This window comes from Rhynchophorus ferrugineus, unplaced genomic scaffold (genome assembly GCF_030347505.1).
Source record: "Rhynchophorus ferrugineus isolate W39M unplaced genomic scaffold, kcgeb_rfMv2 rfM6, whole genome shotgun sequence".
Lineage (NCBI taxonomy): Eukaryota > Metazoa > Arthropoda > Insecta > Coleoptera > Curculionidae > Rhynchophorus > Rhynchophorus ferrugineus.
This window is the reverse complement of record NW_027472585.1, coordinates 42,496,414-42,524,261: the sequence shown is the minus strand read 5'-3', so window position 1 is coordinate 42,524,261 and position 27,848 is coordinate 42,496,414. Positions and strand designations below refer to the sequence as shown.

The 27,848-nt window shown below is 31.6% G+C and overlaps 2 protein-coding genes across 4 annotated transcripts; one reads left to right on the top strand and one right to left on the bottom strand.

The window, feature by feature from the left end:
* Positions 1–11: 11 nt before the first annotated feature.
* Positions 12–25,901, bottom strand: LOC143197938 (putative ATP-dependent RNA helicase DHX35). 3 transcript variants are annotated; one of them, XM_076406785.1, is made up of 13 exons: positions 25,595–25,901; positions 25,451–25,534; positions 23,105–23,412; positions 8,321–8,491; positions 5,751–5,891; positions 5,027–5,189; positions 4,006–4,320; positions 1,739–1,880; positions 1,363–1,649; positions 1,110–1,304; positions 907–1,020; positions 227–380; positions 12–170 (listed from the first exon to the last, which is right to left on the bottom strand). In XM_076406785.1, exons 3-13 carry the CDS (start codon positions 23,348–23,350, stop codon positions 44–46), a joined length of 2,055 nt encoding a protein of 684 aa, XP_076262900.1. In that variant the 5' UTR covers positions 23,351–23,412; positions 25,451–25,534; positions 25,595–25,901; the 3' UTR covers positions 12–43. The 3 variants fall into 3 exon arrangements, with proteins under 3 accessions (XP_076262900.1, XP_076262902.1, XP_076262901.1); XM_076406787.1 differs by having other exon boundaries at positions 23,105–23,756; positions 24,076–25,534; positions 25,595–25,840; XM_076406786.1 differs by lacking the exon at positions 25,595–25,901 and having other exon boundaries at positions 25,451–25,590.
* Positions 25,842–27,519, top strand: JMJD5 (Jumonji domain containing 5). The gene is made up of 5 exons (XM_076406790.1): positions 25,842–26,174; positions 26,231–26,626; positions 26,719–26,936; positions 26,992–27,147; positions 27,209–27,519. Exons 1-5 carry the CDS (start codon positions 25,967–25,969, stop codon positions 27,461–27,463), a joined length of 1,233 nt encoding a protein of 410 aa, XP_076262905.1. The 5' UTR covers positions 25,842–25,966; the 3' UTR covers positions 27,464–27,519.
* The last annotated feature ends 329 nt before the right edge of the window (positions 27,520–27,848 follow it).

Below are 27,848 nucleotides of genomic sequence, written 5' to 3'. Positions count from 1 at the left end.
AAATGGTCGAATGTTTAAAAAATTATTTAATAATATAATTAATTTAGTAGTCAATGGATGTGGTCTTATAGTAAAAATGAGGAGCTAATTCGAGTAACCATTCGCTATTAATCACTGTGAGGTCTCGCATATAAAGCTTTGTACTGTGTACCACTTCACAAAACACCACCCTAAAATATTTTTAATTGCATTATTGAGTGTTTCTTAACGTTTTGTTATCACTTACCATTGAGGCTGTTGAATCGTGTATAATACACTGTCTGGATGAATATATAGTTCAACGTCGCCACGAACAGTTTTATATACGTTAGTGCTGTGCAAGTAGGCTGCGTTCGGAAATAGTCCCGCAACCAAACATTTCCGAATAACTTCTGTAGATTCTACAAATAATTATTTAAAAAAATATTTTACTATAGTCTATTCAAAGTTAATTTTTATACTCGTCATCGAAATTTGTGACGTCAAAACGTCGCAATGTTGCCGCGTTAACTCTTAGTTTTAGCTCAGTTCGGCTTTGACATACAACAAAATTCTAATCTAAATAAAATAATTGAATAAAAATGTTATCAAATATAATTTATTTTAACATTATAATACATCTAAAAACAACTGTGGTTTACACAGCCACAATAGTATATAGGTTAGAGTTATAACCTCTTATCACTATTGTTTTCAATAATTTTGCATACGTCTGACAATTGGACGACTTTGACAGGATCATTCGTTTACGTGTTTGAACTAATCAGACAGCATTATGTCTCTTTTTAACTAGAATAAAATGAGAAGGAACATCCTGCCTGATTCTAAAACGAATTTACAAATTGCGGTAGGCAATACTTTAAACAACTTGATGACTTATGTACAAAAAACCTTTGAATAGACTACATAACGCAAGAAATAACTTACTAATGGCGGAGGTGATGGGAATGTTATAATTCCTAAGCGTCTTCTCCAAACGCTCTCTAATTTGTACCACTCGTTTCATACATTTGTAGTTAATAAAGTTCTTATGGCAATAACCTGTAAATTATAGCCGCAAATATATCAAATTGATACATTTATATGGGTATATTAATGAATATGTGTGAATTAATTGGTATTTCATATACCTTGAGACATCTCACTTTGAATGAAACCATTGAACACATTTAAATATGTGATCAGGTCACCCTCTTCCACCTCAAAGAGGCGTTTCTGTATTCGAGCTTTAATCGATCCCATCCCTGTGCTGGGCTTGGAGAAAACCGTCTCTACTTGTAGCATGGATATGATGGTGAGAATTTCTTGTGAACATCCAAATTCCCCTAAAAATAAAGTTTGATTCGAGGCGGTAGTCGCATTTAATGATTTGGTTACGCGTACCCGAGGATAGTAATATTTTCGAATAAAGAGGATCCAAGGCGAATTCAGCCATGTGGAATCCAAGAGGCTTAGTTAGTTCGCAATTTATGTCGATTGCGTTTAAAGCATAAAGGATCTCGCAGGCGTTGCGCAAATTCTCGGTAGGAGGTGGATCAACAAATTTGAAATGAAGTATGTTATCGATTCCCATCGCTTTTAGCTGCAGCACGACGTACGTCAAGTTATGTCTAATCATTTCCGGGGGAGTGCTATCCGCTAACTTTTTTGCAAATTCTTCAGTATACAGCCTAGAATTATAATAATAATTAGTATAACATGGGTTTCTTAAATATTTAATACAAAAAGTAACATGAAGGTTAAAAAAACAATCCAGTACCTGTAAACTTTGCCTGATCTCATACGACCAGCTCTACCGGCTCTTTGAGCTGCAGATGATTTACTAACTGGCATCACTACTAAGCTATCAGTGTGGGTTTCATTATTGTACCATCTCATTTTGACAAAACCACAATCTACAACTAAAAGAAATATTTAAATATTAGCAATTTTACTACATAGTGTAACAAATATATTTATTAATACTACTATACTATATAGTTAAGAAAATACATTTATTGTGTATAAATATATTGTGTCCTTATTTAGGGAGTTGTTTAAGAGCATGTGTCAATACATTGAGACCTTCAGATACCCACAGTCAGTCAAGAAATCAAGAGAATTGCAAGGGGGTATGAGGGTATGAGGTCAAGACTCCATTCTCATGAGAATATTGAAGTGTTGCAGCTTTTGGATACCACCAGAATAGGACACAGACTCGAAAGAATCAAACCATCTGATCTTGTGTGGTGAGGTGCATATAATAAAAAAAATACAGCATTGCATGTATAAACATTATTTCACTAGAGACTGATATAGTAGAATAGTAGTCGGAAACGAGTAGTAACAATGTAATAATTAAATAATATAAAAAACTTTATTTTCACGTCAATAACTGGGTTAGAAAACCATTATTTACACGTACTATGGTGATTGTTCGTAAATATGTCATTGCCTATTTTTATAGGAAATCTCAAAACTTAATTTAAATATTTGTCAGTGTCAATTGTGGTTGTCAATGTCAAAAAGCAGGTATTTTAAATATAAACAGACATGAAAAACAGATAGAAATCTTGAACTCTCAATTTATTATTTACTTTTCATACCACTACTTTTCATTTCAAACTACATGAAATAAACTTAATACAAATACATGGCAACTGAACTAGTTACATTAAAATTAATAAAAAGAGACATTGTAACAAGCAAGCCTCTGGCTAGATTTGATATGAGAGAATAATTTCAAAACCACAGCAAAAGGTACATTGGTTTACTAAAACCATCGATTATCATAAACTTCAAATTATCATAAAATTTGAACCGTGTTGTTTTGAAGATTGGGACTACTAGGTTAGGTTTATAAAGAATAAGAGGTGGCGTCATCTATATGTCAGCCCGAGACATATTGAGTGTTATTCGTTTGTTAAAAAATGAGTATTTTTCAAAAACATGTTTAATATCCAAGGTTAGTATGGTAGGAATTTTTTAAAATATATTTGATTGTCTTCTTATGTATTTTCGATTACACCTAATAATAGACTTCGCAGATAAAATAACTCGATAACTGAATGTGTTGATTATTTTAAATTGATCGGAATTAGATTCTGTATATATAGAAAAATAAATAGGCCAGGCACTAGAGTCATAGGCCTAAGAAAAATACGTCGCAGTTAACTTTGGAACATAAATAAGCATTGTTTCCGTACAACCATTTGGACTAACTACAGATCGAAAGATAACGATACAATATAGAATCTTGAGTGATTTTGGCACTATTTACGTCCATGACAAATTTAAAACACGCAAATAACTCGTTATCGAGGAAAAAGTGTAAATAGCAATTCTTTCTTTGTGTCCCTTCTAAGAAATCCTAGAATACATGTTTTGTTTAGGTTTGAAGTAATATTGATTGAATTTGAAGGTCAAGATATTTTTTTACAAAAACTTCAGTTATAGTTGTTATCATTTTCATCATACTTTCTTGCTTTATTAGTTTATATTAAGGGGTTATACCTCCTTATATTTTTTAAAATTCTATTTGCTTAGTTGATAAGGTAAACCATAAACCAGATTTCGGTTTTTCTTAATTGATGGCCTTAAAGCCTATCTCTAGTAATACTTATACAATGAAGCCATACAATAGCGCGTTTGAAAGAACTTTTCAGAAAATGATAGCGTCATTCGTGGATTCAGTCTAGAGTTATTCGAAAATGGAAATTTCAGGATTTCTTCGCATTCTACTTTAGATTTGTGAGATTTTTTTTTGAAGATATTTTGTTTTGGTGTTTATGCTGGTTTCGGGATGTGACAGCTAAAGTATTTACGCTCACACCTACATAGTTGTAAAATAAATTAAGTTTTTGTTTTAAATGGCACACCTTTCGTAACATGTATACGTTACATTAAGTTCGAAACTCAAGATATTTTTTCCAGTAACTTCACTTATCACTACAATCATTTTTGTCACATTTGTTTGCTTCATTATTCAACTTGAAATAAAATGCGATAAGTCAATGTTTGTTTTGCCATTATGATTTTCAAACTTACCGTGTATAATTCCGGGTATGGTGACTGAGGTTTCGGCTACGTTAGTGGCAACGACGACTTTCCTGTATCCCTCCTCCGCGTTTCTAAATACCTTTAATTGTTGATTATATGGTAGGGATCCGTACAGAGGCAGGACGGTGATTTTTTCCTTCTTTTTGTTCTTTTCCAGGTCGTTAGCGTGCTCGTTTAACAATCTCACCGCCCGTTCAACCTCCTCCTGACCTGTCAAGAACACCAGGATATCTCCTTTCTCTTGCGACGCATTTATTTTTATTACTGTGTCCACTGATGCCTGTATATAGCATGGCACAGGCTCTGAAATTCGTTTAACAAACTTTATTTTTTGTGGAAGTTATACTAGGTTACTCAATAAGTTCGCGGAAATATTCATAGTTATAAAAAATTGTACTTGTCATGATACTTTACACATTATTGCAGTGACAGCTGGCATATAAGCGCTGAAGAACACCCGCAGATTATGTAACTGTAGCCCGTCCAATAATACAACCAATACATGTCATCAAAATTTATGACGTCAGCACGTGCAATATTGCCGCATCAACTTGCACTTTTGTTGCAACAACTTACGTTTGCGGGTTTATAACAAATTATTATCAGATATCTTGAAGAATTTTTCAGACATTTGGCAACATGGCCCACCTGTACCTCTTTTTAACTAGAATAAAGAAGTAAAAATCCATTTCGCAAATTCCAATATATTCGATGTGCATTGGATATTTTGTTGGTCGGACTATAAAATATTTTCTGTAACGAAAAGGAATAAATACGATTAGACATTATTATTGAAAAATCCAGTGTAAATTATAAAGAAAAAGTTATAGGACTAAATTTTATTGAGCCGTTTTGTTAAGTAAATAAAACACACTTCCTTATGTCTTACAAATATTGAAATTTAATTTGATAAATTAAGTTAATCAAAAATATTATTGTTGCCAAGTAGATAGGGTTCCACGAACTTATTGAATAATCAATGAATCATTCAATCATTGAATGATCTTACCGGCTACATAAAATATATCCACAGGATATTGTCTTCCTTCAATCGATAATATAACAGACGTGTCATTTTTAGGATCATCCGTAAGATTATTATTGAAGAAATCCTTTATAATTTTGGCGTCTAGAGTTGCCGAAGCTATAATCAGTCTTAGTTCTGGTCGTTTCTGTAACCAATTAATGTAATAAAGAAGTTAAACTATAAGTTTATAATTATATTCATACTTTGTTGTAAGAAAAAAGAAAATTATTTTATAGCATTGAAAATACTTATTGATGGCCTCAAATGGACATTGTTTTACTAACACGATATCACCGTAATGAAGGCGAGAAAAAAGAAAGAAAAAACAATAAGAATGCATATTATTTTTTAACCGCCAGATGGCCATGAAATATTGACACTTATCATTTGAAGGTTAGGTTTGGAACGTGTCACCTATCTGTCAGACCCGAGATTAACGATTAGGTAATTTTGACATTGTTGTCAAACTTTGGTTTTAACGTTTTTGTATGCATTTAAGGATTATAAATGTACAACGGATTATTAATAATTTTAGTATAGAATACAATATTACAATTTAATTTTGAAATTTAGAAATCATATAAAATACTTTTGACTTTTGGTTATGATTATGAAGCACATATTGTTTCTTCCATATATTTTTCGTCCTATATTAAGAATTTTATTTAGTAACCTTAATCGGATTACATAGAAGAGCGTACCATACCCTAATAATTTTTTTCATTAATCCCATTATTATATCCGTGTAAAGACTGCGTTCGTGAACTTCATCTATCATAATGGCCGAGTAACTCTTCAGTAACGGGTCGGACATCATTTCTCGTAATAGAATACCCTCGGTCATATACTGAAAGAAAAAATAAACAGTGAAACTTGCTATGCCTTAAAAATTCGAAAAAAATGAATTGGCGCAACCATCAAAATATAAAAAGTCTATACTTCAATTCGCAATGTTGCCAGATTGTATGAATTGTATTTACATATAGGGAATGTTGTAATAAAGGTTTTCAAAAGATAACTACAATAGTTTACTTAATGTTAAATTGTAAAAGTTAAGTAAAGTAAATTATAAAAAATAGTGATTCTGTTCACTATGATTTCTTCAGTCGGGCCAATAAAGAATATTATCGAGTAAAGTGAATTATCATCGGACAACCAATATCATTTCAATTATCAAAAAACTTATTAAATGATCCTCGTATCATGCGCAACTTTCTAACCTAATCATAAATAAACTAAGAAAACCAGCAGATATAAATAACTGGTGTATACTATAAAAGGTTATCGACTTATATTCTGACCAATTTATAAGAATTTGGAAATTTGCTAATTGTTATATCATACAACACACAAATGCTGTTTGACTTATATTAAAACGCAATTAAGTATTTCGATTAGTTTATTATAGAAGCGGTTATGAATGAATAAAACCTTCAAATAATATGGATTTGTATTAAGTTTTCCCTAATATACTGTGATACTGTAGATAAATTATAAAATATTATATTAAGGAAATGTTATACTGTATTTTTTGCACTACTTTTGCAAATAATCATTCACATGGAATGCAGACACAAAAGTGCACAAAATGTGTCACGAAGCAGTACCTTATTTACAACACGGTAATGATTGTTATGTGTTATCTAACAACTGTATGTGACTTGTCGCGGTAAGATAACAGTGCAAATATCGTTGCAGTTCCATTATTTTATGAGACTGTGTTATTGATATGGTTTTTATATGAGAAAACATGTTTTTAAAGCTCTCTTTGTTTTATCATTCTTTGTTATTATTATCGTTGAGCAGTAGCCTGTTTTTCTTTCCTTGACTTTTTTTCTGAATATTTAAGTAAAAGTAAAAATTAAAAACAAATAAATAGAAAGTAATAAAATATGAAGTCGAATAGTAAAACATACAAATGTGATATTATAGCAAATTCAAAATTGCTGAAAACATAATTTAAATGAAATGTTACAACTGCCATTATGAGTTGGCATTTATGACGTCAGCACGTCGCAATGTTGCCGCATTAACTTAGAATGTTCGTTTACGTTTGCCGGTTTGTAACCTCTAATTATTATCGCTAAAGTTTTGAAGAATTTTGTAGACATTTGTCAACAGTACCAATATCAATCGAATTTTATAGAATGAACCGAATCATTCCGTGTTTCGACGCATCAGAGAGCATCCTGTCTCTTTTTAACTAGGGTAAAATGAGAAGAAAAAATCCGCTCCGAGTTTAAAATGAATTTTACAATTTTATAAACTGCATTTGGCCGTCTATTCGACGTCATCCATGACGTGCATTGGTTGTTTTATTGGAATATCGATCCCTTATATTCTGCATTTCTCTCTATTAAATTGTTTTATATATTTTTGTAATTTATTGATAATATTACTGTACTTAGTAATATATTAATTAGTAATTCTATTCTCTATAACGGTTCTCTTTAACTTTAGGCCAAGTTGAATAACATTTGGTTAATTTAAGTACGATATGCTCAGCTTTGTAGCTAACGTGATGTTGCCAATTTAATCGAGCTAGTTGGCTGATTTTGCTTGAGGAATTGGGTGAGAAGTGAATGAAGCAGTTAAATCAATACATGATGCATTTACAAGGAAGGTGCAAGGGTGCTGTAAATTTCCATTGTCTTGTGTGAATTTTACTGATGTTTAGTGACACCGAGGAATACTCCTAATGTTACAGTTAATTTACATAGATTTTCTTGAAAATATCTAAACTACACTAACCTCTACTCTTTAGAAAATAGTAAAAACAGTAGAATGGTATAGAAACCATGTTTTTTCTTAGTTTATATATGAGATTTCGATATTTTTTAATATTTACACCAATAAATATTAAGAAATTTCCTTCTATTAATATTGTATAGCGTTGGGAACTATCGACTGAGAACAGTTGATAGTCGCAAAACAGTCGATAGTCAAAAACTTAGCGACTGGAAATAGTAAATACCATTTTCAATCGAATGCACGGGTCAACTGTTATGTTCAGATCGTGATGTCAGACGAAGATGTACGAACTCTTTGATGTATAAATTATGAGAGAGGAAAGGACGGAGATAATTGCTTGGAGCAGTTAATTTTATGTGTTAATATTTTAGGTACGGTACTAGCGACTGCAACAGTCGATAGTAAAAAGTAGTCAATTACTAAACAGTCGATAGTCGATAGTTCCCAACACTAATATTGTATAATGTTAACATAATCTAAGAGTTTTTTTTTTAATTTAAAACGATGATAGTTTGTTTTTATTACCTTTATTTTCGGCTTGGTCTGACATGAATCAAACTGAACGGAATACCCGACCAGATCTCCTTGAACCAGTGTCCCCATTTCATCAGCCACCCGGTTGGCTAATGACATCGCAGCTACTCTTCTTGGCTCGCAGATTCCTATTTGGGCCGGCCATTCTGCTTCGATCAAATACTGCGCAAAAATCAAACATGGAATAAAAGCAAAAATCAGTTAATCAGTTAAGGATTAAGGATAAGATAAGGATTGTGAATTAATTTTGAATGGGCGCTGATGTTTTATTGTGAATAATGGTGTGTACGGAGGGTTGGTATTTATATTTTGAGCAATGACAATATTACGTATCATTAGGGTGCGTTTGATCGACGAAAACAATAATTTTTTACGACTATTGGCGATTCTTAGGCTACTGTGAAACGTTGGCATAAACACTTTAATCATACCATAAGCTTGCTTATGGTCGAAGTTGATGAAGCTCGTCCCTAATCAGTTGTTATGCCGGAAAATATTAATGCTGTGCGACAAAAGTTCAAAAAGATACTCGTGTTAGTTGATGTAAAGAAATGGTCAGGAAATATAATCGCGGTTCATCAAAAGCATAACATGTACTCTATTCCGTAACACCTACACAGGTGAGAAATGTGAAAGTTATGCTTATTTGTCCCAAACAAAAGCATTTGAAAGCAAATAATCGCCTGTTTCTTCGGAAAAACTAGACATGTGGCAATCATGTCGTTAGAGAAACATTGAACGGTGAATTTTGAATTTTGAACTACTCTAAATATCTCAGAATGAATCTTGATGCAAAACTTCGCTGGAAGGATGTTAAAAAAGAAAGAATTAGAATTAAAATATGGGAAAATGTATTGGTTAATTGGAATAAGATCATAATTATCTGTGATAAACAGAATTATGGATATTTTTCATTTATGTTTGTGTAGGATTTTATTTTAATAAATCAATTTTAAAAATTAGATGTTATAAAATATATAAAAATTAGATATGGTTATAGATAAAAGTTAGATAAGCAACTTAAACTAACCAATCAAATGTCGCCTTTTCAGCGCATCCGCTGACTGAATCAGGCGAAACATTGCCCCAATGCTTACTAAAAGAATCACGCCACCCTGGATTCAATAAAGTGAATGTATACGAATCTGTTGTAGTATTCGAGTGTAATAATGTATAAGTGGTGGTTATAGAATGAATATTTGGATATGAATCACTAGTTTGCTCATATATTCTAGAACGATATTCTCAACTTAGTGCATAATTTTTGGGATTCCAAAAATGTAAAATATAGTACATTATAGGTTGTTCAATATCTTTTGTCGTTTGATACAAATGAGGCGATTAATTTTATTTCAAAAAATGAAATGAAACATTACTGTACAGGTCTTGAAGACGATTCGAAAGATACCCAAAATAGAAATGGAGCTTCTTGATATGCTTTCAAAATTGTGGGAATTTTACAGAAGGTTTTACATAGTTGTTATATAGAATAGTATTTCAAAGAGTTTGCACCTAGCTCTTAAGCACAAATTGGATAGTACGTTGGAAGTAAGATCAATATTTTATTTATGAGCATTGAGAAAGTTTTGAAGAAAAAAAACAACAGTTTGAGAAGTAATATATTTTTCATAATAGATTTATCAAAAGAAGAACGTGTTAGAATTTACCAGAATCGTTTAATACGTTGATAATAATTCTGAAACGTATATATAATTTTTTGTCATTCGCCAAAAAAATTCCAAGTAACATTTTTAGAACCACAGGTTCGGAGGTCGCATTTAAATTAAAACTATTGAGCTCTACTCTGAAATGGCGGAACATTCTCTTACTTGCCAGAATTGGTATTGTGTGATTTGAGCACAAAAAAAAACATTTGCGATTGAGAAAGGTTCCAGTCGGTAGATTGATGTCATTGTTTGGTCTTATTTTGATAGTATTCCCAAAAACATCTGGCTTTGAAATTATGAAAATGACAAAACCGGATGTAAGTTTGATTATTCTGAACATATACAATGCGTCTAGTGAGAGGAGTGAGTCAAATTTAAAAATAAAACAAAAGTAATTGTAAAACGTATATATTTAACAAAATGATCTTAATTTTTACTAGTTTTTTTTTTGTTTGTATAGAATATCACCAAATGTACTGCTTTAATTTAAAGTATAAAAACGTAAATGGCATCAAACATTCATCTTTAAACTAATTAACAAGCTCTGATGTCTCTCTTTATGGTTAACTGAGATCCAATATTTGCGATTTTACTTGTTTACAAAAGTTGCCTAACTAAATATTACGTTATTTAGTCTACGCTGCCTATGAAATACTTCGAATTTTTTTTCAGCAAAGTTTTTCTTAAAATATAATCATGTTCCTTGAAACCTTGTACCAATATATAATTTCATCATGTTTTAGGAATATGAGGGTCACTATTTATATTTCGATTGCAAATACATTTTAATTGATTTTCGACGTACTCGCCACGATGATCGATACACTTTTGTATACGCTTAAATCAATTTTCAAAGCATTTATTCCATTCCGAATGAGGTACCTTCAAAACATGATTTTTGAACGCTTCAATACCTTCTTCGGGCGATGAAAATCGTTGACCACGTGGTTTATTCTTCACGGATGGGAACAAAAAGAAGTCATTGGGTGCCAAATCAGGGCTGTACGGCATATGACCCATCAATTCGATGTTTTGAGTGAACATTACTGTACAGGTCTTGAAGACGATTCGAAAGATATCCAAAATAGAAATGGAGCTTCTTGGTATGCTTTCAAAATAGTCTCTTGTTTGAGAGGTCGCATTGTCATGATGAAGAACAATCCGGCGTCTCTTGTTTGTTTTCCTTATTTCACCGAAGACTTCTGGCAAACAAATCGTTGTGTACCAATCAGAATTTATTGTTATACGATCCTCTAGAGGCACTGTTGCAATATGACCAGTTTTCCCGAAGCAACAGGCCATCACTTTCTTTGAAGTGCTTCGTGCGCGAACAACTTTTGTTGGATTTCGTTCATCTTGGAACACCCATACAGTCGACTGCTGCTTACTTTCTGGCACATACGAATATATCCATGATTCGTCACCTGTCACGATTTTATGAACGTCTTTAGAAGCACCGCGATTGAATTTTTTAAGCATTTCTTTGCACCAATCGACACGAACCTTTTTTTGAGCGATTGTCAAATTGTGTGGGATCTAACGTGAACATAACTTTCGCACAACTAAGTGTTCATGTAAAATCGCATATATGCTGGTGAAACTAATGATTAGGAATGTCTCAATCTTACAATAGGTGACATGACGATCTGGCTTAATCATTTCGCACACAGCATCTATGTTTTCTGGCACAACAGCCGATTTTGGTCGACCTTCACGAAACTCGTCGGATAGTGAACTACGACTACGATTGAATTCACTAAACCAGCGATACACCGTGGTTTTTGATGGAGCTTCATCGTGAAAAGTCAAATTAAGTTTATTGATGCACTCTTGTTGTGATAATCCACGTCGAAAATGTTCACGATTCAGTTCCATTTTTTGCCGAGACGAAACTTTCGACTAAAAATAAAATAAACAAATAGCGTCCATGCGACAAAATATTCTGAGTACGTATATCGTCAAAAAGGTCAAACTTTATGATGGAACCGTCAGATGGACTCACATGACAACAGTGTTGCCAATTCCCGAAATATAAATAGTGATCCTCGTACCTACAATGGTTGAATATTTATGTAAAAAGTTGTTATCTAAACTAAGGACTTTTTATCAAAACTACTTTTTCAATTATGTTAAACTAATATTTCAAGTTGTTTGATCTATTTATGTCAAACTAATTCTAGTAATTTTCAGTTAGAACTATAAATTAGTTTTAAAGGATTTTGAGGTTTTATTGTGCGAACTCAGTACAATTTATTTTATTCAAAGTATCGTTCATCGATAGGGGCCATTTTTTCCCATCTTTCAGGCAATTTATGGATTCCATCTGGAAAGAACTTGTATCCTTTAAGACTATCTTCGAATTGTCACATTTTTTGGTATCTTCATAAGCAGTAAAGCCGGATCAGATAGGTCACGATTCATATGCCGAAACAAGTAATAATCAGAATGAGCAGCATTTTTCAATCATATTAACGATTATATGCACCAAAAATTTATAAAGAAATGATAAAAATTAGATGCAAAAATATGTAGACTATAATATACATTTAATTAAAACTCGAGCCTAACTAATGAAACAACAACTAGACAAAATTCAACTTTATTTATCAATATAGTTTTCTAATTATACTCTGTATAGTGTTCCCCCAGTTTTTTCATACGTTTTTTGTAGAATGGTTTGTTTTTGCTTCCAATATAGCCTTCTGCTTTTTTATTTGAGCCAAACCTCTTTCCCCGTAGAAGTCTTTCGAGGCCTGCACACAGCCAGTAGTCACTGGGACTAAGATCTGGACTGTACTGTGGATGGCAAATTAATTCGTTCAATGTGACTACCGTTTTTATTCACTTGTAACACAGCTTATCTTCAGCATTTAACAACTGTTTTTCTTTATTTCTTCATTCATGTTTACTATTGAGGGTATTGTCTTCCTGAGCGTAGTCAGTGCCTCAACATTTTATTCGCATCCTACGATGCGGAGACCAAAACCCTACCAGATTCAGAGCAATGGACAATATTTGCAAGACTAAGTTCTTTGTTTATTTATGTTTAAATTTGTTTGTGAGTATATCTAAAAAACCATAGAGTAGAAAGACAACAAAATAAGCTTTTGAAATGACACATATGTCATTTCTAACACTGAATTGATATTCATAGAAATCCACTTCAACAAAATGTAATTGAAAAAAAAAACGAGTGAGTATTTTTCACAGAAAATAAAAACAGAAACATAAGCATGTATATCAATCACTTTGTGAGTTTATTCGTACGTCTTTCAATTATTGTCACATTTTGTACGGAAAATATATTTTCATCAGGATAATTAAAACCAAATTTATTTCAAAAGCGTTTATTGAGCCAAAAACATTATCAATATAACACACATAAAGACATATACATATTTATGATTTTGTTTGACCTAACAATAAGGTGTTGTTAAAGATAACATAGCAAAAAACCATTATCTAATAATAAATAAACTTTATTATATAGGTATACTGACGGGTATAAAAAGAAACGTGACTAGCAAAAACTGGACTAGTTGAATTTACTTAAAATAAATTTAAAATAAGATCGCCATCAATTACCCCGGATAAAATAGTAGACCATCAAAAGAAAATGATTCTATACCGGTCAGTATAAATAAAGATATAACAATAACACTTTACACTTATTCCCAATATAAAAATAGAAAAAAAATGTTCATAAAAAACATTTAAAATACAAAAAAAAACCTTATTAGGCAACTATGGTTAAAATTATTATTTTATATACAGATATCTTCAGGATAAATAAATATTAAATAGTACTTACAATGAACCTTACAATAGTTTCCTTTTAAGAACAAATTCAATTCAATAAACTGAACAAAATAAGATGCTTTTAACATTTATCAATACAACCCTTGACTTCTTTAGTGGTGAATTCTGTTCATATATAATTATATCATAGAAATCTAAAATTGTCAACAACCATTGTCAACAACTGGACTTCGTTTCGTAACCTGAACGTTAATTAATACTCTCTAGCAAGAAACAATACTTTTAAACATATTTATCGAAGGCACCATCTTTATATATAGACTAGTTTCGAATAATTTGAAATCGAGAGTGAAAAACCATTAAAAAAAAAAGAAAATATATGGCTATTACTTAAAAAAACACATACACACAAAACATACTTCAAGTACATGACGTAGGCAAGATTATTTTCAACTCGACAAGAGCTGCTTGTTGTCGAACGGTTTTAGTTCTGCTGTGTATTTGTATAAAGTGGTAAAATAAACTGAAATTTACGCTGAAAAATATATTTTTTGCTTATTTGTACATCGTATTATTATTTATAAAAAAGAACAATATAGCCCTATGATTATTTTAAACGAACTGAAACTGTAAAATGACACATCTCTTATCATCCCATGACCGGAAATACAACAATAACAGATAAGACACTATTATTTTAATAAAATATTAAGTATTTTTATCGGTATACTACATTTATACGAATTACATTATTTTCTATAAAATCTAATCTGACCTTAAATTATATTATACCAATTCCTTATATTAGAAATGACTGATTCCTATAAAAATCGATGTTTCTTGATCAGTATTTATACTTCAGTGTGCTTGACAGCTTACTGTTTAATGATAATATAACTACAGATGTCTGGAAAAAGGGTTATACAAAATACGGTTACAAAAGGGATATCCAAAAACCCAAAATTGCATTTGGAGAAATCAATATTCTAATTGAGCATTCGAAATCCCATGATTTTACATATTTTTGGCATCACTTGAAGTACTGTGTACGCATATTTATATTAATTGTTAAAAAATGCCGAAAAAAGTATTAAGGTACGTCTATATTGATGTAACATTCCGCAACTTTATTGAAAATAGAACATACGAATGAATATTTGCTCTATTTTTATTACTTTATTAGCTCCCTAGATGTTTTATCCACACCGTTTTATAACTGTAAATGTATGTATTATATAAAATTTTAAGATACTAAGAAATGCAGGAATAAAGACTCAATTGTATTTCATGAAATTTCGGATGGAAAAGATGTCTTGATGATTTGATGTTTTGATGCAACATTTTTTCAGCTATTACAATGATATATTTGTGTATATAGTCCGTCCAATAAAACAGCCAATTATCTTCATAGATGGAGCTGAATATATTACCAAATGCAATTGGTAAAAATGTAAAATTCATTTTAAACTTGGGACGGATTTTTCCTTTCATTTAATGTCTTTTTAAAGTCTATTCAAAATAGTAGTGAACTTACGTCATCAGGATGTCGAATGTATTGCCCATCCCAGATTGTAAATTCGTTTTAAAAACAGACGGTATTTTTCATTCTCGTTTTATTATATTTAAAAACAGACATAATGTTGTCCGATGCATCGGAACATGTAACCGAATCACTCTATAAAACTTGATTTGCGTTGGTACTGTTGGTCGACACTGTTGTCAAATGTCTACGAAATTCTTTAAAAGATTAGTGATAAAAATTAGAGGTGATAAAACACAAACCAAAATTTTAAGTTGATGCGGCAACATTGCGACGTTGTATGTTTTGATGACGCGCATTGACTGTTTTACCATAGCTTAATTATCTTATAACATTAAATTTGGAAAAAAAAATATGGGGTCACATAATTAATAACTAACATTTAAGTAGATAGTGTAGAGAAAACAATAAGGGCGTCATTTATCAAGGCCACACTCATTTACATTTATTGAAACCAATAATGTCACAAATTAACTACATTTCTGATAATAATAATGTTACTGTAGAGTTTGATACAAGCACCAATGAAGGCGTACCTTTTAAATTGCAAACCAAAAGAAATAGTTTTGATCTAAAACGTCAAACAATATACATGCGTCTGCTTTCAAGTACAGAACGAAACTAGCTCTAAACAACTAAGTATAAACCCATATCATATAGTGAAGTACTCTGCTAAAGTGGCTTAAAATAGAACCTGTTCTAACACAAATATTATAGTATAACTGAAAAACAAACACGCTTGAAATTATACCAGCATTCATCTCAATAAGTTCCCAATAGGATTTCTTTATGGTATATCATGTATAAATAAAATGTTGATGTATATGCTACGTAAATACTCATAAAATAGTTTTGTTTCGCATAAAAAAATTCAAAAATCTACGTGACAGTTAGATGGAGAGGTCCGACTTGTTACGTTGGTTTCATAGAGAATAATACGGAGGTTCAACTTTATAGGCGTTTTGTATCGGTCCAGCTATACTGGTACTACCTTGGATATTTGCGACATTTGAATGATTCGTTCAAATAGCATGTGTGTAAAATAATCATGAAATCTTGTAGAACCAATCAGATCTGGTTAAAATTATCTGAGGCAAGTAAAATTCATGTACATCTGTCTGTACCAGCATCAGATATTTTGTGTGTGAAAAAGTCTCAAATTCCATCCATGAAGTTGTGGTGAGTAGTTTCAAAAGTTTAAAAAAGGTAAATAATATAGCAAAAAGACGAAAGGGTATGAAAACTTGAATATGGAAGACCAAAATGAAACTCTCAGATGAATGATGGCTCAGCAATACGTACCAGATCATTTAGAACCACTCAAAATGCTTGACCAACGAGGAAATTGGGTTCTATATGAACTGAAACTGAGAACACAGACAGTATCTGAAGTTAGCTTGATGTCATGTATTATTGGAACTCTGGAACACAATTGATGATACTAAGGAAAGCATTGAAGGAAAATATATGGCCTTTGTATTCACTAGACACAGTTCCTAGGGATGATTCATGATCATACCTGAGCAGGACTTCATATGAGAGCCTCAGCGAAACATTCTTTAGACATGGTATCCAGACGTAACAAGAAGTTGGTTTTATAGAGGAAAAAAAAAAGATAAAGAAAGAAAAAAAGTTAAACAAAATAAAAAATGTGTCCAACGATGGGTAATATTTTGAACAAGGCAATTAGAAGGCAAAAAAGAGGAAGGTTTAGTTGTACTCCCAATATTATAATCAGATATGTTATTCATTTGGCTAGAAAAAAAATTGGTTAGGGTTATTTGAGTCATATAACATATAACGTTTTTTACCCTTTCGTAAGAAAGTACGCAATGACACTAAGGTCAAAAATTCGAAGAAGAATCTCAACGGAATATTTTCTTTAGACATGATACTCAGACGTGAACAGTAATATGGAAAAAAGTAGAGGCCTGCTGTGGACAATATACCCTACATATATATGGTTGTACCCCCAATATGATAATGTTATTCAGCTGACTGTTGGGAAAAAATTAGTTAGGGTTATTTGAATCACATTGATTATTCCAGCTATCCATGTAACCTTTACTGTCTACTAAGCAAGTGGGCAATGACTTCAAGGTCAATTGCTATACAAATTATATATCAAGTTGATATACAATTTTAAACACTTATGATCCCGAGGAATCATGCCAATTTCACATTATCTTTGTTTGATGTCTAGCCTCCTCCGGAATTGAGCTAATAGAAAGCTGATGGGGGTATACTGAGACTGGAAATAGTCACTGAGTCACTGCGGTACAATCCAAACATGGCATTTGTTCCTCTTTAGAACGACCAGATTTTCTACTACAAACCGCATTATATTTGGCTTAAATAACTTAATTTTCACACTATGAAAACTAGTTAACTAAAAAATGCCACGAACTATTTCTCAGACCTAATCAAAGAAAGTTCAAAACTATGGTTTTAGTGTAAAAAAATCATCTAGGTGATGACTCAAGGGGGCATTCTAGTCTAGAAACGTGAAAAAACTGATTTTTTTTATCATATGTTCAAAGTTTAATCCGTTTTAAAAGTATCCTTAAGAGGATTTTCCAAAATATAAATTATTTTCGAGAAATTTCTGTATGCCTTAACATGGTTTCTCGCATCAAAACATATACATGATGGAACTAGCACGATTGAAATCGCAAGTTTTATAGCAATTTGCATTTTGCAATAAAAGCTTTAATCCCATTTTAAAAATGACTCTTACGAGAATAATAATACGAGCTTCTAACGCTTTAGAAGAGATCAGAATATCTCGTTTAAAAATAAATAAGTTGCAGAAAATGCTGTTTTTGAACTAGATGAAGGCCTAATATTTGAGTAGCAGATTAAAAAAAAATGTAAGATTAAGTACCATTGTGAAGATCAGACTTCGTATAACTTTAGCCGAAACATTAAACGCGTTTTTCTCGAAACTATTTTTTTTTCGAGACGGTTAAAATTACATCTCAAGTTCTGCTGAACCGACTTACTTGAAATTCGGCGTAAAAAGTAAAACTATAGTCCTTCAATCAAAACAACAAATGCACGTCATCAACACCGTCGAATGTAATGCCAAATTCAGTTTATAAAAACATAAAATCCCTCTAAAACTCAGGGCATTTGTCTTACTCATTTTACTAATTACCATTACTCTAGTTAAAAAGAGACAGAATGAAGTCTGATGCGTCCGAACATGTAACCAAATCGGCCTATAAAATTCGATTTGTGTTACTAGTGGTCGACACCGTTGTCATATATCAATATAAATATAACAAAACAACTCTAACCTACAAACTATTGTGGTTGTTTAATTAACTGTAGCTTAAATCCTTCAATAAATATGAATTAGATGTAGTGCAATGTTAATAAAGAATGTTTAATAACGTTATTTTTGTTTTATTATTTCATTTACTTTAATATTTTGTTAACAAAAGTCAAAATAAACGAAAACTTAAATTTGGTGCGGCAACGTTGCATTATAAATTTTGATGACATGCATTGGCTGTTTTATTGGAAGAATTGTATTTAGACCAAAATAATTACTTTCTACGCCAGGGGTACTTGTTTTTGGTTTCAGATTACTAGGAAGGCCGAAGTCACGAGGCCATTTTTTGAGACCTCCACTTTATCAACCTCCAACTCTTTTATTTCATAATAACGCGTCTTGTCATGACTTCTACATCTATTCTCACGAACCAATCAAATGTCGCATCAACACGCTCTTGACAAAGCAGTTCCACCAAAGAATCCCTGCCCTAGTTCATATTCTACGATCGGTTTCTCCGAATGAAACGCCCTGTTACGTGCCCAGCGCATTCCCCTCGTCCATACCCGACAACTTATCGAAAATCAGATTCTTCACATCGCCGAAGTGGATCTCGCTGACGCACGCCACGCTGAACAATAGGCCGAATCCCCAGAACTGCACGTAGCAGAGAAACTCCCACAGCCGATCGCAGAAGATGGCCAGCAGCAGACAATGCAGCATGTTGTGGATGTTGACCAGACGCCACAGCCAGCACACGAAATAGAAGAACGAGCTGGTCATCACCAGGATCTGGTTGTCGAACTGGACGGGGGTGACGTCGTCCCTCTCGAGCAGATCCTGGTACAGGGCGATGTACCGGTTCCAGGCGGACGAGCTAATGATGAGCTGTAACGTGAAACAGGCCATCTTCTTGAACACCTTCTTCATGGCGATCTTGCCGCAGTAGTTGCTTTCGTCGTTGGTCGTGGGGATTTGCATGTATCCCCTGCGAGGGGGGTTGTTCTTGAAGAAGATCAAGATCCCGATAATCAGGGCCGTACAACCCATGGCGTCGCAGATCCCGTCCACGTAGTAGCCCGTCGTACCGATCTCCGAACGTTCGCCTTTGATATGTTTCCGTACCCTAGCCACGTGCCCGTCCAGGTCGTCCAACCAAGTCCGTAACTCGAATAGGACCACCCCTACACGCCTGTAGGCTAAATTACCGCTGGACACCGCGTATGCGCTGACTATGGCGACTAGAACATGAAAGAAACTGATGGCGTTAGGGGTAATGAACGATATCGAGGAAATATTAAAGATGTAAGTATCCACGATGGTCACCAAAGGGGCGAACAAGTAATAATTGGTGTGATCCAGCAGAACCGCCTTGACCGTGACCTCGCAGAGGGGATTAATCAAACACTTCACCCAGGTGACGTCCTCGTACTTCACCGCGGTGACGTTAGTGTGCTCCACCAATCTACTGATCGGATAATTTTTTATACGGATATATACATTGAAATCCATGAAGGCATAATAAAACAAAACCAACACCAACAAGGTTAAAAGGATCTTACTGATCTGAGACGAAGGTCCCACCATTTTGCCCCCCTCTAACAGTATGAGATTCTATTTTTAAAAAAGCAAACAGGTATATTGCTCTATTAGTTTATACACGAATCAGCGCCACGAAGACAATTCGTGGACGGCTTGTCAGTCTTTTAACTTTTTTTTTTCTTAAACAATAGCCACCACAAATACACAGCAAAACATCAAAACTCTCTTGCTCTCTAAATATATTTATATATACAGTTTGATTTAGTTCTTTAATTTATACAAATCCTACAATATAAAGTTAACTTAACTAATGGAAAGGCAAGGGATCGCTTGAGTTATCACCTAAAACAAATACATCACAAATTAGTGGTTAATTGATTTCGTTGGAAATGTAATCCGTGTTTTTTTGAACTAACATTTTGTCGAAGTAAAATTTCCGTTATCAATTCAATATCTTTGTAAATAACGTACGTATATAAAAAGACAATCATTTCTGATTTTGTTGTCTTTCCAATTATATGGAAATAAAAAATTGCCCCAGTTTATGGACCCAATCAAACCATACAAGATAACATCGGTTCTTTTTAATATAACAGACAATAAACTCAAAATGATTATTGTCATCTTTTGAACCAGTTCGATATAAAATTTGTGAGAAAAAATCTGCTTTGTTGAAGGAAAACATATTTTTTTTACCAGGGCAATACACTTTCTACACAGCTCCAAAAAGTATTGCCACAACCAGCGAATTAAAGTACGAATTTTTGCAACATCCACTATATTCTCCAGATTCAGTTCCGCCTCAGCTTTTTTCCTCTATCACAAAAATAATATTGTGGAAAACGATTTGTATCTGACGAAAAGGTATTAGCAACAAATTGTTTTTCTTAGTGATCGACAAAATGTATTGAACAACCTAGTACGTCGTGAACTCAGAATACTAGGAATTTTATTAATAGAACGAAAGATGATCCATTATTTGTGAAAATGTCCAATGGCCATATGGCCATACTGTTGTTTTCTTCTTACTCAACGACAAAACTTAATGAACATAGTACGTTACGAACCTAAAACACCAGGATTTTGTCGATAATAATTGAACATTTTCATCGATATTTGTTTTAAACAATTCCATATAATCTAGCCATATTGATGCCGTTCATAGTGCCGTATTTTTGACATGAACATTGTCGATATTTTAAATGCAAACGTTAAAAACCTGGATTATTTTTTAACAGTCCTAAATCGGTTTATTACTGGTAAATAATACCATTATGCGTATAAACAGGAGCGGATATTTGTATAAAAACCCAAATTTACAACCAAATTGGGTAATAAAATTCTGACTATAAATAAATGTTATTTATTTTATGTAAACGTGTAAAATGATAAAGTTAATGTTCGATAATATATGGTAATTTTATTGTGAAACGGGATTTTTTTTAATAGACGAAAAGATGTTGTCAAGAAAGTAATTTCGGTTTTTCTGAATCCTGATCGTATCTTCCTTCCAATGCTGTACCCACTAATAACATCTAATGCAGATGCCAACATTCTAGAGCTGTATACAGGATAAGACGTCACTTCCTAACCAAATTCCCATAATTCCCGACAGGCTGTGACGCATGTTTCAAATCAACTAAATATATGTACCATCTCTTTTTAAATATTGTACATACAAAACAAGTGTTTCTAAGAAGTTCCTTAAAGAAGCCATTATTTTCATGACCTTAAATATCAAGCAGGAAATAAGCTTTCACTCCCAGATTTATTTCCAATATCCGCCTAATAAAATATTATTAATGTAGTCACAGAAACATTTATATATAATTAAATTTAATGCCATACTATATAGTTTACCTGGTTAACTTCGAAAATAATGCCGTGGTAAAGATGGTAGAAGAGTGCAGTTGAATCACCTATGCCATGACAGAGTTAATAAGATATTGTACGAATATATAGAATTTAATTATCTACCTACTGATTCAGAAAAATGTCAAGAAAGTCAGAAGAAGATAGTGATATCTGAAGTCTTAATATGACGCCTTTAAATTATGAGAGAAGAGAACGATCATACGGTTATATTTAAGTCTTTCGCCTTACAATAATTGATATTGTATTGAAATTAATTAGATATCGATAAATAATTGGAACTTTCTATTTCATACAAACAGATCCTCAAAAAATAGTCACCCAAAAAAAATTATTTATCTCCCATATCATTAACATCATAATTTTTATGTCATTTTTTTATGCCCAAGTTCATTGGACTTGGTAATTAACCCTTGGAATGGACACAAACACATCACTTTAATGGACATAATATTCATAATGAAACGATAACATTTGTGTTACCTTAATATTGGAAATAATAAACAGAAGAAGGTTTTGGAAAAAATGCATAAAAATTATAGTAAAAAATTTGATTTGATATTTAATATATTCGTGTATTGGCCAAAAATTATTTCTAAGTATATATTTTCAAACCGATAATAATCTAACAAAAGCAATACAAAAACCGGATTACAATTTAGGTAATTTAAAACGCAAAAAAATAGGCGTAAGTCGCTTATAATTATTCCATGAACGATTAACTTATATCTAAGCAGAACTTTATAAAATACGCAAATTACATGTGTATTTTAAATAAATTTTACAATTCAAATACTTCAAATAATTAATTAATACTTAATCTCGAGGTCATTATAAGATAAAGACAAACTTCCTATTTATAATTACGCAACAGGTGAATTTTTTATGAAACTTGGCACAATCGGAAATAAAACAAACGCTTTTTGTTCCGAACACTTGATTCTAGACTCCAAAACAAATATTAAATAAAAGATAAAATTAACCTAATCCGTGGCATCAAGTCACTGTATTTGACAAGATATTTTAAGATGACAATTCAAATAACGGTTAAATTTGAAATTTAGTTGATATGGTTTTGAAAGTCGATAATTTTTTGCGAAAAAATATACGGGACTTACCTGAGGTATCTGGGTGCTTTTACCACAGCCAGTCTCGCCGACTAAAACGACCGTCTGATATTTCTCCAGCAAATAGAGAATGTGGTTTCTGTTGTTGAAAATCGGTAGTCGCTGCCTTTGCGTTTGGATCGACTGCGATATATGTTTGTTATAAATAAAATTCGTTTGTTCGATAGATGAATTGTCTCTGTCTAGGAAGCTCAAAGTGTCTGACGGTTTTAGGAATCGGGGTTTAAAATTACTCATTACGAAATTGTGCTCTCAGTTGGGAAGTCTCAATTTCTGACAGAAGACAGTTGTTTTTTAAGCTGCAACAGAACTAGTATTAACCAGGATTATATATAAACAGGCGCAAATGTATGTAATGACAACGCTGTTATACACTTTATAATGTAAATAATCAATGTTTACACACAATGGATGCTAACAGGCATATAAATAATATAACAAGCAACTCTGAACTCAAAGGTATTTTGATTGTTTCGTATGTATATTTTAAGAATATTTAAATAAAAAACAAAACTAATTATAAAATTATAGGAAATTATACTAAAATTTTACCTGAGATCAATATTTTCTTTCTTAAACTATGGATTAAATTTAATATTTGATTATATTCAAATCATTCCAGATTATTGTTAATGTGATATGACTGTTTTAATGCTGGACATTATCAGCTTAAAATCATAAATTTCAGTAGTAACAAGGATTAAACAACAAGGAACCTTATTTAAATACAGTATAATATCAATCAGTAAACATTGTAATGTAACAAGCAACTTTGAACTCAAAGGTATTTTGATTGTTTCATATGTATATTTTAAGAGTATTTAACTAAAATACAAAACTAATTATAGGAAATTATACTAAAATTTTACCTGACATAAATATTTTCTTTCTTAAAACTATGGATTAAATTTAATATTTGATTATATTTAAATCATTCCAAATTATTGTTAATGTGATATGACTGTTTTAATACTGAACATCATCGGCTTGAAAGCATAAATTTCAGTAGTAACAAGGATTAAACAAGGAACCTTATTTAAATAGAGTATAATAACAATCAGTAAACATCGTAAAACTATTTTTAGTTGGATATACATATAATACCATAATATTATCATTTTTTCTATTTATTTCTGTATATATAGCAAATTTAATCATACTAAAAAAAGTTTATACCTCAGTTGCTATATACAAATGTTTGGATCAATCAAAATGACAAACAAGCATATTGCCCTAAGGTTACCATTAGACTCAATGATATTTTATATAAATAGTCTTATATTTATCGATATTAGCTCAGATTAGATAACAAATAATCACAGCATTTTAATTTAATCTAACAACATATTCATTATTTAACAAATCATTAAGAGACTTTCAACGAATCAGGTGATTGTTTTACAGTGTTTCCAAGGAATTTGCTTTTAATTAGTCAGTCATATACTCATTTACCACAAATTTAAAATTCGTATAATGTAATAAATCGACCTAAAATTATTTGTTTTAATTCGATATTGATGATAGCATAGATAATTTTTTTTAAAAAGTCCTTGAAATATTACGTCAGGGCATGGCAAAATACACGTAAGGTAATGAATTAAATATCATATATGATAGAGATATTGAATTGTACAATATTTATGATACAAGTTTAGTTAATAATCTGTTGTACTTGCAATGCATTTAACTGTGCCTTTTTACAGAAATAACAGCAAACTTTATTTATAATGTATTACTCAACTTATTGACATTTTCTGAATTCCAGTTAAATAAAATGTCTCAATTGGAGTCAATTTGAACTGGTTTACTGTAAGAGGAATCTGTTTATTGTCCAGTTTTTTATTTTAGGTCTGATGCTACATGCTAAAGAACTTAGTTATTAATTAGTATTTATTTAATAAAAATATAATTAATTTTATTGGCTATATAGTGTTTTATGTTGTTTATGCTCTAAATTTATTCAAAATAACTAAATGTATGTTCTTTTAATAACGCTAAGCAATATAATAGGCTTAGCATTAAGACAAATGTAACAGGATAACTATAGAATCCACATGTAACATGTGTTTTTGTACCACATATCAATAAGTATTTCTATAAGTATAATTTTACTTGGTTTTAGTATAAAATTATAACTTCAAACTTGTTATATACAAATTACATACATATTAATTAAAATAATCCTTATTGTTTTTCATATAATGTTTCTCTATAATGAAAATGTCAATTATACAAGTGTAAAGATGTTGATTTAATATTTTTATACTGTATTTCAACTAGTAGCACGACGCTGTAAATTTTAGAATAAAAATTATGCTTGTACCTTTTTATTCTTACCTTATTATTTATATCTAGAATGAGCTTTCCTTCATTTAAGTATATCACATCACATTTTATGACACCACACTATTTTGTCAACATCTAAAATAAAAAAGACAGCATAATACGTTTTTCACGTACGTTTTTATATCTATCACTTACAAACTTGCAATGAGGATGTATTTGGGGTTATTTCTAAACAGCGTACGAATCAAAACCGCCTGATTATTTTTCTGTTTACTAGTGGTAGACTAAGCATGGCCTGATATGACGTATACCTATCCAGTTTGTATTTATGCATATAACCGTTAACTTTGTACCTGTGCGTTAAAATAAGAATTAACAGTAAAATTATTTAATTTCACCGTACGATTAGCATATATTTGCCGTTTTAGTCTTCCGTAATATACTTTTATTTTGAGATTGAAGGTTATGTGACCGCTCAAATACAAACTGTCAATACCAAAATAATAATTCTCTTAATTAGATGACCATATATACGTGTAAATTTTGTTTCTGGAATGTATTCAAATTATGGATAACAATAAAAGTATAGTTATTAAACAACTTCTGGAAAAGTTTCCAAAATCTATAACAATTAAAGAAAACTCACTAAATTCAGAAGTTTTTATTACATTACTGAATTGTTTTGAACAATGTATATTTGAAAATTTTAAAACTGAATTGCCTATATTTGAAATTAATACTGTATTGGATTATTTACATGACGAACTAAATACAGGTAAATTATAAATAAATATTAGTATAATTAAAATAAACTAATAGTAATATTTTTAGGTCATTGGAGTGAAGTGCCTTTGGAAATAAGGCATAATTTTACTATTGCATCTTTTATAAAAATAATACTTTTGATTCAGGATTGCGAAAATGATGTTACTGTTGAAGTATTTAAAGAATGTATTAAAAGTGCTGATTTAGGTCTATTATTAGGAGCACCATTGGAAGAAAATCGGGAACTGTTAGCTGAATGTGCCAAGTATTTGCACTTAAAATTAAGAAATGTAGAGAGCAAGCAAACTGTATCTTTTTACTTAAAACATTCAAATGATATTCAAAATGAAAAAGATTTATTTAATAAATTAGCAGGTGAAATAATTGAGGAAGAAAACATTCCATCACTAGAAACATTTCATAATCTGTATTTTGAACTTCAGATTCCAGTTAAATTAAAAGGTCTGATTACAGTTCGATATAAATTGATGTTTCAAAAACTTATAAACTCATTATTGTGTTAATATTAGCTATATTATATTTTTCTATCACAGGTTGTATGACACACTGGCCTGCTGTTAATAAATGGTCAAACCTTCATTACTTTCTCGATTTAGCAGGCACTCGCACTGTGCCAGTTGAGATAGGTTCCAATTATGCAGATGAAAATTGGTCCCAAAAACTAATGACAATGCGAGAATTCATTAGCAAATATTTCATATCTGACAGTGGAGACATTGGGTATTTAGCACAACATAATTTGTTTAACCAGGTAGCGAGTGACCATTCTAATAATTTTATACATTGTTAATTTAAAAATTGTGTAGATTTCAGAATTGAAAGATGATATAAGAATACCAGAATATTGCTGCTGTTCATTAAACAATGGGGATGCAACTGAACCAGATATCAATGCTTGGTTTGGCCCTAAAGGAACAGTTTCACCTTTACATCAAGATCCCAAAAATAATATACTAGCCCAGGTCTTTTTTATAATTTATAGCTGGAAATATATCATTACAACATTTCGTTTTCATTTTATAGGTTTTTGGGGTAAAGCAGCTACTTCTGTACTCACCTAGAGACACAGAAAATTTATATCCACATGAAGAAACAATGTTATCAAATACAGCACAGGTAGATCCTCTAAATCCAGATCATGCGAAGTTTGAAAACTTCAAAAAGGCCAAATTGTACAAATGTTTACTAGAACCTGGTGATATGCTGTTCATTCCTGTTAAATGGTGGCATCATGTCACAGCTTTAGATAAGAGTTTTTCTGTTAGTTTTTGGTGGTAATAATAATAAGAGAGTATTAAGCAAATTGATTATGTGATAATAAATAGTTAACGTTCTCTTTTTTGTTTTAATTTTTCCAATACATCACCCAATAAGTCTCAGGTCCCGCATATAGGTGGCGTCGTCTACTAACCTTCCTAAATATAACCTATAATTCCCCCAATAACCAGCTAATGCACGCCATCAACATAGTCGAACCTATTGCCAAATTCAGCTTATAAAAACGTTAAATCCCTTTTAAACTCGTAGAACTTTTTCTTTCTCGCTTCAGTAATTGGCATTACTCTAGTTAAAAACAGCCAGCCAGTCTGATACGTTCAAGAAAATAACTAAATCGGTCTACAAAAATCTATTTGTATTGGTAGACACCGTTGTCATATGTCAA

Excerpts from the sequence above, each read along its gene's own strand:
- LOC143197938 (XM_076406785.1), bottom strand. The coding sequence starts at position 23,350 with ATGAGTAATTTTAAACCCCGATTCCTAAAACCGTCAGACACTTTGAGC. Across the intron at positions 8,492-23,104 it reads AAAGCACCCAGATACCTCAG|TATTTGATCGAAGCAGAATG; the intron begins GTAAGTCCCGTA and ends ATTTTTGCGCAG. Across the intron at positions 1,881-4,005 it reads CATACCCGGAATTATACACG|TTGTAGATTGTGGTTTTGTC; the intron begins GTAAGTTTGAAA and ends TATTTCTTTTAG.
- JMJD5 (XM_076406790.1), top strand. The coding sequence starts at position 25,967 with ATGGATAACAATAAAAGTATAGTTATTAAACAACTTCTGGAAAAGTTT. Across the intron at positions 26,627-26,718 it reads GATTCCAGTTAAATTAAAAG|GTTGTATGACACACTGGCCT; the intron begins GTCTGATTACAG and ends TTTCTATCACAG. Across the intron at positions 27,148-27,208 it reads AAAATAATATACTAGCCCAG|GTTTTTGGGGTAAAGCAGCT; the intron begins GTCTTTTTTATA and ends TTCATTTTATAG.